Below are 14,031 nucleotides of genomic sequence, written 5' to 3' on the forward strand. Positions count from 1 at the left end.
GCTTTGCACACAGAGATGAACAGATTAAGAGACAAGTACCAACAGCCATTGTAAGACCTTTTCTTTGGAAGAACTTGAAACTCGCCACTTACCGTTCCTAGCCTTGTGAGGTCTAGCTATGTCCCTCCAGAGCAGAACAAACTCAATCCAGAACACTTTCAGCATTATCATCATGGTACTAATTAGCATTAACAATATGACAAATCCTGCAACTACGTAGTAGGTGCTTTGATGATCAACTATTCAAAAGATAGGGGGAGGACAAAAATGATTATTATTATTATGTAAACAAAATAAAATGAACAAATGCATGGATGCTGGCCTCCATTAGGGGTACAGAGGTTCATACAACAGATGCCTACTTGGAACTGTCCCGGCTACTCTAAGAATCAGTCGGTGAAAGTGCATCGAGCCCCTACATGTGCACGGCACCAGGCCCGGCTCTCCAGGGAGTCTCTCAGAGGGTACGAGGAGAGACACTTGTGGACTTAACCAGGATAGGAAATAAAGGCATGGTTTTAACTGGCAGAGGTGTTTTAGAAAGAGTGCTCACTCCGCGCCGGACTGGGCAATGAGGACCTGCCAGAGGAGGTCCGAAGGCAGGAGTAGGAGGCAGATTGCTGCAAGAAAGGAAGCATACTGCTCCTGGCCAGAGGAAATGCGGTGAGCCCAGGCAAGCATAGAGTGTGCCTTCTGAGGAACTGCAATAACCCGATAACAGAAGATACGATAAGAACGGTGAGTCAGGTGGCGTTCTGGCCAGAACTGAGGCTCCAGCTAAGGCCTCAGCCTTTATTCTGAAGGTCCTAAAGCCAAGGAAGGTGGAGCGATGTGCAGACAGTGAACGTGATTTTCAAGCAGGATTAATTTGACGCAGCAGCAGGCTTGTTCCTGCGGGAAGAGCCTGGGACAGAACAGGCAGGAGCTCCGAGCGAGAGGTGAAGAAGGCCAGACCCGCGCAGTAATGCGGAAGGATGGACAAGCCCAGGCTGGGGCATTGAGGAGGAAGAAGCGACTGATCTCGGGGATCACGGAATCTGGAGTTAGTGGCCTGGGGAAGGAGGGAAGAAACTTGAGCCATTTAAGCCTGTAAAGCTATCTGAGGGACAACTCAAACTCCTGGTTCTGGGGCCCACGCATGCGCCTTACCTTTCTCATGGTGACACCATTTAGCCATCACTGAACTTGACCCTGCACTCGCTGATGGGCCCCATCCTCAAGGGCTTGTAACAGATATGTGCAAAGTGAACCTAAGATCTGGCTCATTAATAGTATTTTTGGCTGTTTTAGGTTTACTTACCTCTTTAGAATGGTTAACTATCATATTTTACAAATAGTCCCACTTAATGATGCTCATGAGAAGAATCTCAAATAAGAATTAGTCATACAGTTCTCTTTTGATTTTCATCTCAAATCTCAAAGCATGGGCTCCCAGGTTTGACAAGGAAAAGCACTGGCCTATATTCAAAATGCCCTCAACCCTTCACCAGATTCCTGAATCGCTAGCCCCGTGAGCTCAGCAACGGCCAAGGTGCAGGCGGAGGAAGGCGGGTGGACTGTAGCGAGCACAGTGACCTAACAGGCAGAATAGAGACAGACTCGTAGTCAGAGAGCAGGCTGCCAGCTGCTGTGTGGGGGTGGAGAATTGACAGAAAAAGAAAAAAGAAGAGCAAAAATGCTTGGACACGGACAACAGTGTGGTGATTGCCAGGCGGAGGGGTTTGGGGGGTGGAGGCAGGTCTGGGGTTATAAATGGTGATGGACAGACACTGGATTTGGGGTGGTAAACACACGATGCAGTGTACACATGTGTTGTAGAAGTATGCACCTAAAACCTGTATAATTTTGTTAACTAGTGTCACCCCAATAAAAAAACAGAAGAATATAATGATGCATCAGAGAGAGAAAGTCCTCCCTGCACCACCACACAGAAAGAGATAAAAACACATTGAAGCCCTGGCCGCTTTAGTTCAGCGGTTAGAGCATCGGCCTGTGGTCCAGAGAGACCCGGGTTCAGTTCCCGCTAAGGGCACGTACCTCAGTTGCAGTTTGTCCCTGGCCCTGGTTGGTCATGCAGGTGGCAGCCACTCGATGTGTCCCTTTCACGTCGATGTTTCTCTCTCTCTCTCTCTCTCTCTCTCTCTCTCTCTCTCACTCTCTCTCTCTCTCTCTCTCCTACTCTATCTGAATAAAAAATGGAAAAATGTCCTCAAGTGAGGATAAAAACAAAACAAAACACATTGAACTCCATTAGACATAACTAGGGCACCAATTCCTTACTCTACAAATCAGCGAACAAGTGGAAGGAATGGAGCATTTATCCCGCCTTCCCTGCACGAACTGTAGTCAGTTCAGGGAAACCAAGCAGCCTGAGTTAATCAGGGGAAAGTCCATCTTACAGAAGTCGAGCTAATGAATGTGCAAGGTTTAACAGAGTTAGAAAATGACAGTTTTATAGCTCCCACCGAAAGAAAGACTCATGAACACGCCTCAGTGGGTGCCCCCGTTAGCAGCCGGTGAAGCCGAGCCTCAAACGACCAGAGCCCCCTCTCAGTCTTAGCGTCACGATGAGGCCAGCGGGATGCGCCCGTTTTCTGATGGAATATGAAACACACAGCACCACGTACAAAGTGTCTTTGTTAGAACAATGAAATCGTACCTGACTTTAAAAGGAATGAAATTCTGACATGTGACAACATGGAAGACTCTTAAACAAATTATGCTAAATGAAATAAAGCAGATATAAAAGGACAAATATTGTGTGATTCCACCTATGTGAGGCACCTAGAACAGGCAAAAAAAACCCCAAAAACCTAAGAGAATGGCCAAGGTGAACAAGGTTTCAAGGCTGGAGGCAGGGGGCAGCAAGCTGTCTGAAGGCCTGCGGTCTGCCCTGCCGTCAGTTTGCTAAACACCCCGAGCACGTCTCCAAGGACCCTCCTCGGCTCCCTTTCCCTAAAACTGCTATCTGGACAGTGTCCTGTGGACATTGTTGTGAAGTGACCATGGGTGTGGCTGGCTACATTCAACCTAAGGAAAGAAGTTACTGAGACACTACAGGAAGTTGGAGTTCTGTCGTCCTAAGCATTAGTGGCTTTGTAAATGTACAAATATTTATTTTACGTGATTACTGAACACCGCATCGTTTCTGGAAGTGCTTGTAAGCAGGGAGCACTGCCTGCGTTTGCCTCTGGCTCTGTAACTCTAGCCCTCGGCAAGCTACTCCACCTCCCTGTGCCCCAGGCTCATCTTTAAAATCAGGTGACATAACGGTGTCTTTTTTCATTCCTTTAAATGAGAAATTCCATGAAAACTAATTAGGTCCTGGTACATAGGAAACAATAAAAAAATGTGTAATATTATTACTACGGGTATCAAATATTTATTGAAAATATTTAATAATACAGGGATATAGGCCTTGGAAGTTTTTGAAATTCAAGACAATGTTGTAGTTTCTTTTATTCTATGATTAGAAATAAAGGAATTCATTGTGGCAATATGACAGGAATAGCAACAATTGTTTGTTTAATGTACACAGTTGTTGAAACAGTGTAACCACGTTGACTTGAGAAAAGCAGGTGACAGCAAATACAGATGAGCTACAAGGGACAAAACCACCAAGGACACGTGACATGGAAGCACTTCCAACCCGCAGGAACAGAGAACATTCCTAAAAGGACGACAGAGGCAGCGTAGGGCAGGGTTTCTTCCTGGAGTGGGCGGGATTTGAACACAGCACCTTTGTTCACGGCGCAGCTTCACTAACAAAATGTGTGCTTCTCGTGACAAAAGTACATCATAAAAGGGCCCATGTTTCCCACGTTATAAAATGTAACAAAAGAGCATGCTCGCAGTGTGCTTCGGGCCTTCTCTGGCACAGTGACACAGGGAGGGTCTGGAGTAGGAGCAGAGCTCCAGAACCGAGAGAGAGGACAGGGAAGGGGACAGGCCGAAGGAAGCAGGCCAGTGGAGAGGCAACCGGACAAAGGAAGTCTGCGAGGCGTCACTGCAGATGCTCAGTGTTCTCCGCGGACCAGCTCATTTGGGGAGATGGCCGGCCTCTGGTCTTCAGGACCCCCTGGGACCACACCGCGACCACCTGTTCTCTAGAGAGTGGTCTCGGCTACGGCGGGCACTGGAGCGCGGTGGCCAGAGCCTCAGGGACACTCCTTACTTGGCTTTCTCCGCCTCAGTCTCAGGGTGTGCTTTCTCAGGCCGCGGAAGTTCAGGGCCAGGCATTCATACCGCAGCCGCAGGTCCTCGTCCCGCACGCGCGCGATTCTCAGGACGGCGCTCAGGCAGCTCAGCTGGTTGCTGGAACTGAGAGGCACCCGGTCAGGTCGTCGGCGCCCACGGGGACTGCGATCGCGTGCGAGGCGAAGGTGGCGTTTTAAGTTCAACATGAAAATACCTGAAATTTTGCTCTTGCTCCTCCCAAATTCTTGCTTCACTCCAGTTCCCAACTTTGCTCCCGTTAACCAGCCACAGGACAGCAGCCAAGAGCTGAGTGCCCTTCCCAAAGCAAGCCGAGCAAGTGATGTTTGCTGCTCTACCTGGGAGAGAAGTACAGAAATTCACCAATAAAATTAAACTCTGCACACAGTGTTTAATTTCATGTGAACAAGATCGTTAATCACTTGTGTGCCATAACTTGCTCACCATTTTCCATCCTGGCTCTTAGCACCTTGACCAGTCTATGCCCTCCTTTGCCTCCTCCTCCCCCATGACCTTCACTTCGCTCCCAGGAGGTTTGAAGCTCAGCTGCCCTGCCCACCCTCACCGGGAGAGGGAACCAGGGCAAAGGACTAGCGTCACCAGGCCGCGGTGCAGTGGACTATGTCCCTGGGCGATACATTGGAATTCCTTTGTAACTCCTCCCTGCATGCATTCCCCTCGTTCTGAATTCTCTTCCTCGCTCTTGGTAAGGAAGACTGTTTCACCTGACTGGCTGCCGCCCCAGTATTTAACCAGCCCACAAGAGCCCTCTCCATTCCAACTGCTTCAACTAGGATGTCCTCCTTCCACAGCTGCAGGCTGGGGACTGGGCCAGCCACCCCTTCCCGAGCCCGTGGTCCCTGCGTCTAGAATTAGAGGTCAGCAGAGGGATAACGAGCTCAGCATCTCTCCAAAGGGGACAGGGGTATAAACAAACAACTAGACCACAAGGTACCCTGTGTTCTGGTAGAAGCATTGATGCCATGACGTGGGAACATAGGGGACAAAATCATTGCAGGGAGCAGGGCTGCCACACTGCCTGGGCACATGGCGGCCCTGGACTCTCTCTGAAGGACCTTTGATCCTGTTCTGTGGCAGCAAAGGGGGCGGCATGGGGGGTTTCACAGAGGAGGTGCTGCTTGAGCCTCTTGCTGAGAGAGGGGAGGGAGGAATAACATGGGCAGAAGCAGGCAGGACTGCGGAGAATCTGCGCATCAGTGTAGCGCCGTGAGGTGGCCGTTGTGGTGGGGTCGCGGGACGTGGGCTCCTGGCTGCAGATGGGCCAGGAGGTGCGGGAGGACCGGGTCATGAGGGGAAGTTCTGCAGGCTCGTCTTTGAATGGTACCCCAGCTCCAGTGAGGAACCAGGAAGGGCAAGATGGAGAGAGTCAGAGAGTCTGGGTTCTCACCCTTCTGCCGCTGATTTTGCACAGCCTGAGGTGTGTCACCGACCCTGCCCGAGCCCAGGTATCCACAGGGCCTCCTGGGTGGAAGTGGCGTGAGTTTCACGGCGCAGCACGAGAGTCAGCGCTGCACTTGCTCTGACCACTTATTCCTGGTAGGGCGGGTGCCGGGCAGGTCCCACCCTCCGCGTCGCATGTGACCCTCACGGTCCACTGTGCTCAGTGCTTGGCCCCCATTTGGGGCTTTCGGACCAGGGCTCGGAGGGAAGGATTTTCCAAGCAACATTTTACAGCATTCTTAATGTTTTCTTACCGATTTCCACATCCTTTGTTTCATTTTGTGGAGGCGCTATAATTTCTGGACTGAAAGAAAAGCCTTTCTCATCTGAAATCAAAGACAAGAAGAGAATCTAAACTTAGAGCAGCATTTGGATGGTCATCAGTATGAAACCTATCGCATGCTTCCATCCGATTTCACAGCAATGCTTCTCCAGTCTTCTGGCAACGTGACCTGAATGGCAACCAACGCACACGCGCACACAGACACACACAAGTGAGACAAAAACGTCGAGGTAATACTTTCTCTTACTACCTATGATGCTCTTTACTGTTTTTAACCTCTTTAATCTCATTAAACAAATAGTAGTCCAACCCATTAAATTAAGTATACGACCTAACCATTGTAAGAAAAACTGCAACTCTGCAGAAAGCGTGGCACTATGGGAAGAGTTCAAGAGACCCATGAAGCCCTGGCCAGTTTGGCTCAGCGGTTAGAGCGTCGGCCTGCGGTCCGGAGAGACCCGGGTTCGGTTCCCGCTAAGGGCACGTACTTCGGTTGCAGTTTGTCCCCGGCCCTGGTTGGTCGTGCGGGTGGCAGCCACTCGATGTGTCCCTTCACATCGATGTTTCTCTCTCTCTCTCCCTCCCACTCTATCTGTACAAAAAATGGAAAAATATCCTTGGGTGAGGATAAAAAACAAAAAACAAAAAAAGAGGCCCATGAAAATGATACACATGTAAGTCTATACTTTGCTCATCAGTTCCTACTGCTGTGACCCATCCTCTTAGGAAACGCTATTTTCCTGTGGCCCTGATGCCTAGAGACCATGGAAAGGGGCTCTCTGGACCCCTGCTGCATTCCCACTGACTCTAGGCCACGGTGACTAGGAACCCCTGGGGATTTGGACGTGGCTCGGTGACAGGTACCGATGGAAATGTGGCTTCCAGGGCTCACTGTCCCACAGTGGAGCTTTGAAGACTCCAGACAAAACGTTCCTCCACGTGGCTTTGCCCTGAGAAACCTGCCACACCCTCAGCTGCGACTTCCTCTACATCCATCGATCGAGCCCGACGCTGTGGAGATGACACTCTTGATTGTGAAATCTCTTCCCTGAATGGGCTTTTATAGAATTTAAAGTAAATTTGAAAAAAAAAAAAAAAATGGAGAATTCAGTGACCTCCTTGAGGTCTTTGATGATGCTGAAACCAGGACTGAAAGTCATTCACCAATACCTATGTATCTTCATAAAGCTTCTCATCCAGTAAGGCATATTAGAGATTAAATAGACTTCTTTTAATTTATAGAATCTTTGACAACAAATTGGGGAAGAAAAGTTATTCAAATAGATTTATGCCAGTCAAAAAAGTTAAGTTAGCATTCAGATCACATTATCTTTGAAAAATTAAGTAAAAAAGGAAAGAACCCATGTGATTTTGGATGAGTAGCACAATGTCCCTCAGAAATGTCTTAAATCTTGACAGTGGTCATAGCAAAGAATGTGCAAAATAGCGTGAAGCAGGAGGAAGTGAGAGGGAGGAGGAGGTACAGGTACATCAACAAGAAGGACCACATTTCTCCCGCCTTACCTTCTGGCAAATACTCTGTTTGTCAAGCTCTGTGGTTTACCTTGGATCGTGAATGATCTGGTTGCTGTCACACTGTAACTGGTTCCGTTTTCATTGTGCATAAATTTGCATGTATAATCACCCACATCCTCAGTAGTTGCACTGTCAATCAGCAAATATGTCCCTTGCATGTAGTACCTTGGGCCTTGAAGAGGTTTACAATTCTGAAATACAAGTGCCATTCTATTTTCAGTAATTCTTTACTTCCATCTATTTGGGGTAATGTTCATTTATTTCCCCCAAATTTCCTTTACCTTAAACCACTCAACAGGTCCTATCCAATTGTAGAGGCTGATGGTAGGACAATCTATTCTGGAATTTGTTTCTGATCCAGTGATTGTTGAATACATCAGGTAGTCTGGGATATTGCAATCTGGTTGTTTTTTATATATGGTGACATTCACATATCCAGTCTTATTGAAGGTAGGACTATTAACATAAGTCAAATAATTTTTAAAAGTCACTTAGCATTATGAAATAACTTTATCCAAATCTAGCTTGTACTAACTATTATTTTATTCCTTAAAACAATTGATATATAGTGGGTTTTTTTGTTGTTGTTTAAAAATAATTATCGAAATCTAGGGTTTTAAATATTTATTTTATATTTGAGGTAAAACATAACTCCTATGGCAGCCCTAAAACTGACTCCCTCACCACCTCTTTGTATACTATTTATTGAGAATCCACTATGTACTATTCATGATATTAAGATTACCTCATTTTATTCCCACGATGCTTTTAACTGGGTTATATTAATATATGTAGTTTACAGATGAGGAAATTGAAAGACAGAGAAGCAATGTACAAACCTCCAGCTCACTAGTGATGGAACATGAATTTGAAAATAAACCTTGTCTGACTTCAGAACCTAAGTACCCTAACTATACACGTCTGCCTTTCCGTACAATTCATCTGACATTTGGTCTGTACCAAATGTGGGCACAAAATCAAAACATTTCACAGTCTGTATGTAGAGTAATTTTTAGGCAGCTAGACTCACATAACCGTCTTCAGCTGACCTGTGGGGGGAAGGGACTGGTGATCCCCTCTGCACTACCCGTGGCCTCCCGGGTGTCCGTCTCCTAGGTCACTGTGCTTTGTGCTGTCATTCTCATGTCCAGCCAACACTGAGCAACTGGTCTCAGCTCTCCTGGTCATTAGGAAAACCAGAGCTTTTCTAACTGGACTACAAATGAATCCCTGAAGTTATTTACCCAGTAGTTAGTTCATAGTCATCTATACCCCAACCCGACGGTGTTCCTGGAAGTACTCTGATTCAAATCACTCTGCAAGTTCAACAGTACCAGACAAGTCTAGAAAGGAAAGGGGGTGGGGCAGCTCGACTGTCACCACTTAAAGAAAAGAGAACAAGCCTAAACATTATGGTGGCTGATTCTACCTTCTGATAATGCAAGTATAAATTCCAGAATCTTCCACTTTGGCTGGGAGAAGCTTAAGACGTTCCCCTGAGGCAATTACACGATTTCCTTTCTGGGTGGTAATGGTTTTATTGGACTTTGAGTTATACCAATCCACAGGGTATCGAGATCTTGCTTGTCTAGGGCATCTCACCATTAAAGCCTCATTTTCCAGACCCCAGGATGACTTGCCTGCAAATAAAAAAAAAAAGAATATAATTTTGAAATGATCATATAAAGATTACAATTCTTATATTCTAGGATATTCCCCTTTAAAATTAAATTGAGAAATGAACCATACTTTGTGATACTTAACAAAGAAAGAATAGGTAAGTGATTAAGATATCGTATGAAATGTTCTCATGGGTACCAGAAATCAGTGAATCAGTTTGGAGTAAATCCCCCTGACGGCCCAGTGGGAAAGCAGCCATGTCCATGTACACAAAGTCCATTGTCAATGGAGAAATGCCTACAGTACCGCCCACGTGCAGGCACCCTGTGAAACGATGACGTCTTCGAATACGGAGAGCTAAAGTTATGGTGTATTCATGAGGAATTCATTCTCACAGACTTGTGAGAACGAAGGGCTGTAGGGCATAAGTGCATTTCCCAGGTTACAACTCAGGGGGCGACTGGAAGCAGGCAGTTTCAAACAAGGCAAGTACTCTTTAAACTACTTAATTTAAAAGGTTTTAAATTACAGTTGAGAAGAACACTTACTAGAGTTTGCTGCTGGGAAATGTATAAGAAGTGTTAGAGTTAGAGTTGCCAAGGCCCAGAGTCTCATTCTCAGTTCAGTCTAGAGGAAGTGCAGTCACCAGTTGTGATGACTCGGGTCGGATCTGAGGCGAAGGTCTCTCCGAGAAGGTTGATGGTGCTACCTAAGATTTATCATTGGAAAGAGTTTTCAGTGTCTCTGCTGAAAAAAATTCATATAGAGCCCTGGCCAGTTTGGCTCAGCGGTTGAGTGTTGGCCTGCAGACCAGAGAGTCCCAGGTTCGGTTCCTGCTAGGGGCATGTACCACAAAAACAACAACAACAACAAAAATCATACAGAATCACAAGCAAAATATTTACAACCATGAATTTTACTTGCTTAATAATACCCAGAAGAATGAATCCAGCAACAGGTATTTATTCTGAATAAACATTTAGAACAGCAGGATTTCAGACATTTATAACTGCGTGGGACCCTCCTGAACCTCGGGCCAAGGAGAGTGACCGCACAGTGGTCACTATTTCACAGTCTATGACAGTGGACTAAAGAAGCTAAATTAAAAGGAAAGAAAATTAATTTCTATTTTTGAAAAAAATTAAACCATAAAATTTGACAGACCCTAAAAAATACAATATTACAAATGCTAATATAAAATGACGAACACCCACCCGGCCTAGCGGCAGTGTGCACACGCATGACCCATACTCAGGTGCACATGCGTGACCGACCCATACTGGGGTTTACACACATGACCCATACTCAGGTGCACATGCGTGACTGACCCATACTGGGGTTTACACACATGACCCATGCTCAGGTGCACACACACAAATAATCATCGAGAAGCAACTAAGGAACACAGGAAAGTACCGAGTGCAGCAGTAATCAAAAACTGTCCTGGGCACGGCACCAAGTCCCCAAAAATGTGTCCCTGTCTTAGCCTGTCCCAGGATTCACCAGAGGCTTTCTAGAAGCACTTAAAGTCTGTGGAAAACAATTACATACCCCTCTTTCTTCTTTCAGCAAAAGAACCACCTAACTACATTGTTTTTCTTTAAAAGCCAGGGGAGGAATGGAACAAGCTAGAATTAGACGAATCTAAGGATAAATACAGCTAAGAAAGCTCGTTTCCTCTAGACATGGACGGCCGGTACTGTAGAATGAAAGGTGTGGGACAGTTTTCGGAGCACGCTCCAGACGGGTGACTGATGCTTACCCAAGCCGAGGGGCGGACACAGGACCCACAGACCCGGGCTGAGAGCAGGGCGGCTTCCGCTTCAAGCTCCTGTGAGGCTCCACACGCAGTGTCCAGTATTCTAAGAGGAGACGCTCAGAGATCCTCCAGCCACCACTCCACCCCCTGGACATTGATTTTTCGCCAAAATTCATGACTTGTTAAAAAATGCTGGTGCATCATGTACCAAGAATTCTTAGCCTGGGTACATAAATATTTAAACCTAAAGACCAACATTCCTTCAGGAGAAGTAATCCATTTCCTTCCCCCTGTTTCCGCATACTGCCCTGATAGGATCGCCCCTTCGGGTCTGGTCCGCGGGAACAGCAGGCCTTGAAACGGTGCTGCAGTAGATATGTCCTGATGTCCACCTGCAGACGAAGCCAGGCAGGCCCGCCAGCCTGGAGGTCTGGGGCAGAGGGTGTCGAAAGCAAGCTGCGGGGACAAGCCTGAGAAGCCAGGGGCCTTGAAGAGGGTCTGGCAGTGTGTGGTTTATGACTCAGAATGTGATGTCTCATCCAAAACCAGATTCCAGCTCAGCAGGTTTAAGTCTCTGTTGGGATCTCCATTTAGATGGGAAAGAAGTTTTCCTGAGGAGTTCTGGGAAATGAGGGAGGCAGAGAGCAGGACGGCCACCTCAGGGGCGGACAGGAAGACCGTAACTTTTGGGCTCCATGTAAAACAGATGCTAATTATAAATGTGGTTTTAGTTGTTCACAGCTGGTATGACTCTATTATGAATAAATTCAACTTAATTTTGAAACTCACTGCATTCCAGAAGGAGTCAGAGACATATTTTAGACCAGCACAATAGTGATAATAATAATAATGAAGAAGAAGAAGAATTGCTAAGTTCTTCTAGAACTCTATGCCAGGCCAGATACAGTTCTAGGTGTATTAACTCCCTTCTCGTGACCACCCAGTGAGGCAGATGCTATTATTATTATCCCCATTTTACAGATGAGGATGCTAAGGCACAGAGAGGCTAAGCAACTTGTCCAAGTACATACCTCTAAGAGGTAGAGCCAGAATTTGAACCCAAGCAGGCTGACTCCAAAGGCTAGGTGCCTAGTTACTGAGCCATAATGCCATCAGCTAAGGAAGGTTAAGGGAGGAGGTGCTACCAAAGAAGAGTTCTAAGTGGGTGTTTGGAACTTACGACAGCATCTCCCTGACCCTCAAGCACTCCCTTGACTGGGGCTGGCCTCCCCACCTGCAAGGGGTTCATCAGATCTGGGACATCAGTCAGGCTCCGACAGAGAAGATATAGTCTCGACCCTGCTGGAAGGGTGACTGTGAGGTCCCTCGTTGTTGATCTCAAGTTAGTTATCACGTTCTTATAATCAAGATCACATGGGTTTTGGCACTAAGGCCACAGAATCAGGAGCAGGAGAGCTCGGAACAGTGTCCAGGGCTCTCTGAGCTCCAGATGATGTTTTGTTAATAAAATAATACAATTCTGAACGTCCTCATACTTGAATATAAACTAATATTTTGTATCCTAAGACATCTTTTCAAAAATTTTATTTAGGCATTTATTCATTAAACTGGGCCACATGTACATTGTTTTCTTAATTTTAAATAAGGTTTCTTTGTTTAAAATAAAATTTCAGTTAGAATTTTACCCCAATAACCATGACATCTTAAAGAAGCATTTAATAAAGTCTAACTACTATTATAAAATACTTCAGTCATCTATTCAACAGTTAAGTTCTGTCATTCAAAGTACAATACTTGGTGGTACTTATCATCAACATCATTAAAACTTTACAGATGAAAATAAAAACCCAAGGATGCGACTGGGCAAATAGTTTATCCAGGCTCACCCAGTTGGGGCTGGGTTGAAACCAGGCTTGCTGAACCTCAAAGTTAAGTTTTTGTGTTGTTTTTCTAATATCAACTAAAGAGGAGAGAGCTCAGAGCAAGAGAGCTTTCCTTCTTGTATTAAACAAAATAAACCAGTCTAATTTCCTTAAGCCTCTTCTTTTTAAAGAACTAAACCATTCTGGCTTCTACCTACTATGACACTACCCAATACAAAAGGATAGCAGTTAATAGTAACTTCAGGTAAAATGTGAAAGGCAGGAACTTTTAATAAATAAATAAAACAGATTTTGAGAAGCCATGAATTTCTGCCAGCTTAATCAGAAATCTTCCAGCATCTACTCATTTCTGAGAGGTACCTTATTTTAAAGATTATTCAGAACTACTCTTCATGTTCAATATTAACCTAACCTAATTTGGCCATAATTTTTTTCTGATTTGGAGGTTACAGTTTTGAAATATTGCACGTCCCATTTATGACCTAATTGATATTTTCAGTAAAAAGCAAAAAGACAAAACAAACAAAAATTTTATTGCCAGAGTAAAAGCTGGCTGCTTACATTTGGAATGAGGCACCCAAATATTTCATAACCTCAAAAATATCATGGGAGGCATGTGTATTTGTCTTGGCTGGTTTCATAACTAAATAAAAATGCCCTCTACCCCTGAGCTAGCTGTCTGTGGCTTTGTCTTACTGTGAACCACGTCAAAAATCAGGAATTTTTTCTCATGTTAAATACATGAACTTGACTTCCAGTCAAGATGGCAGCAAAGGTAAATGTTATCTCGCCTCCTCCCACAACCACATCAAAATGACAACTAGGAGAAGGAAAATGGTGGCGGAGTGAATGGAAGCTACACAGATGATCTCCCAGGACCAAATGAGAATTACAACTAAAATAAAGACAAATCTTTGGGAAAAAGCAACAGAAAAGAAGCATGACAGCACCATATAACCAGGGACACTGGCAGGATCTGCAGAGGTACAAGAGGGTGGCGGGCTGAGAGCCCATGGACAGCAGCAGCCTTAGCTGTGAGCAGCGCCCTTGGGAAATAAAGACCAAGGCTGCTCTATAGCGCAGAGAGCCAGGACAGAGCACTAAAATGGTCACAGCTACTCACCTGGGGGCTCTGGCAGAGGGAGGGCGAACTGGACTGGAACTGTGTGGGGACTCAGGATTTGGAGGGTACTCAGAGTTTTTGCTGAGTCACAGACACAAAGGACGGTGGCCAGTGTGCTCCTTCCCAGACCTGTGGGGAAAGCAGTAGCCCCTCCCTCAGAGATTCAGCCTTTCCCAGGTGAGGCAAAGAA

General features: G+C 45.8%; 1 protein-coding gene across 8 annotated transcripts in view; it reads right to left on the reverse strand.

Moving 5' to 3' along the window:
• The window catches only part of IL1RL1 (interleukin 1 receptor like 1), a 108,202-nt gene that overhangs the window by 6,197 nt on the left and 87,974 nt on the right, over positions 1-14,031 (reverse strand). For 4 of the 8 annotated variants that reach the window (XR_004959721.1, XM_036263347.1, XM_036263341.1 and 1 more), the window contains 8 exons: positions 9,664-9,824; positions 8,925-9,135; positions 7,777-7,951; positions 7,524-7,686; positions 5,931-6,002; positions 4,412-4,553; positions 4,175-4,320; positions 93-239 (listed from right to left, as the gene is read on the reverse strand). Coding sequence is in view for 7 of the 8 variants with exons in the window: in XM_036263347.1 (XP_036119240.1) it covers positions 93-239; positions 4,175-4,320; positions 4,412-4,553; positions 5,931-6,002; positions 7,524-7,686; positions 7,777-7,951; positions 8,925-9,135; positions 9,664-9,730 (1,123 nt within the window). In the remaining variant the exon portion in view is untranslated. Of the gene's footprint in view, positions 1-92; positions 240-4,174; positions 4,321-4,411; positions 4,554-5,930; positions 6,003-7,523; positions 7,687-7,776; positions 7,952-8,924; positions 9,136-9,663; positions 9,825-10,877; positions 12,424-13,841; positions 13,890-14,031 lie in introns of those variants that run through there. The other 4 variants (XM_036263345.1, XM_036263344.1, XM_036263343.1 and 1 more) reach the window with 4 other exon arrangements.

This window comes from Molossus molossus, unplaced genomic scaffold, assembly GCF_014108415.1.
Source record: "Molossus molossus isolate mMolMol1 unplaced genomic scaffold, mMolMol1.p scaffold_m16_p_15, whole genome shotgun sequence".
NCBI lineage: Eukaryota > Metazoa > Chordata > Mammalia > Chiroptera > Molossidae > Molossus > Molossus molossus.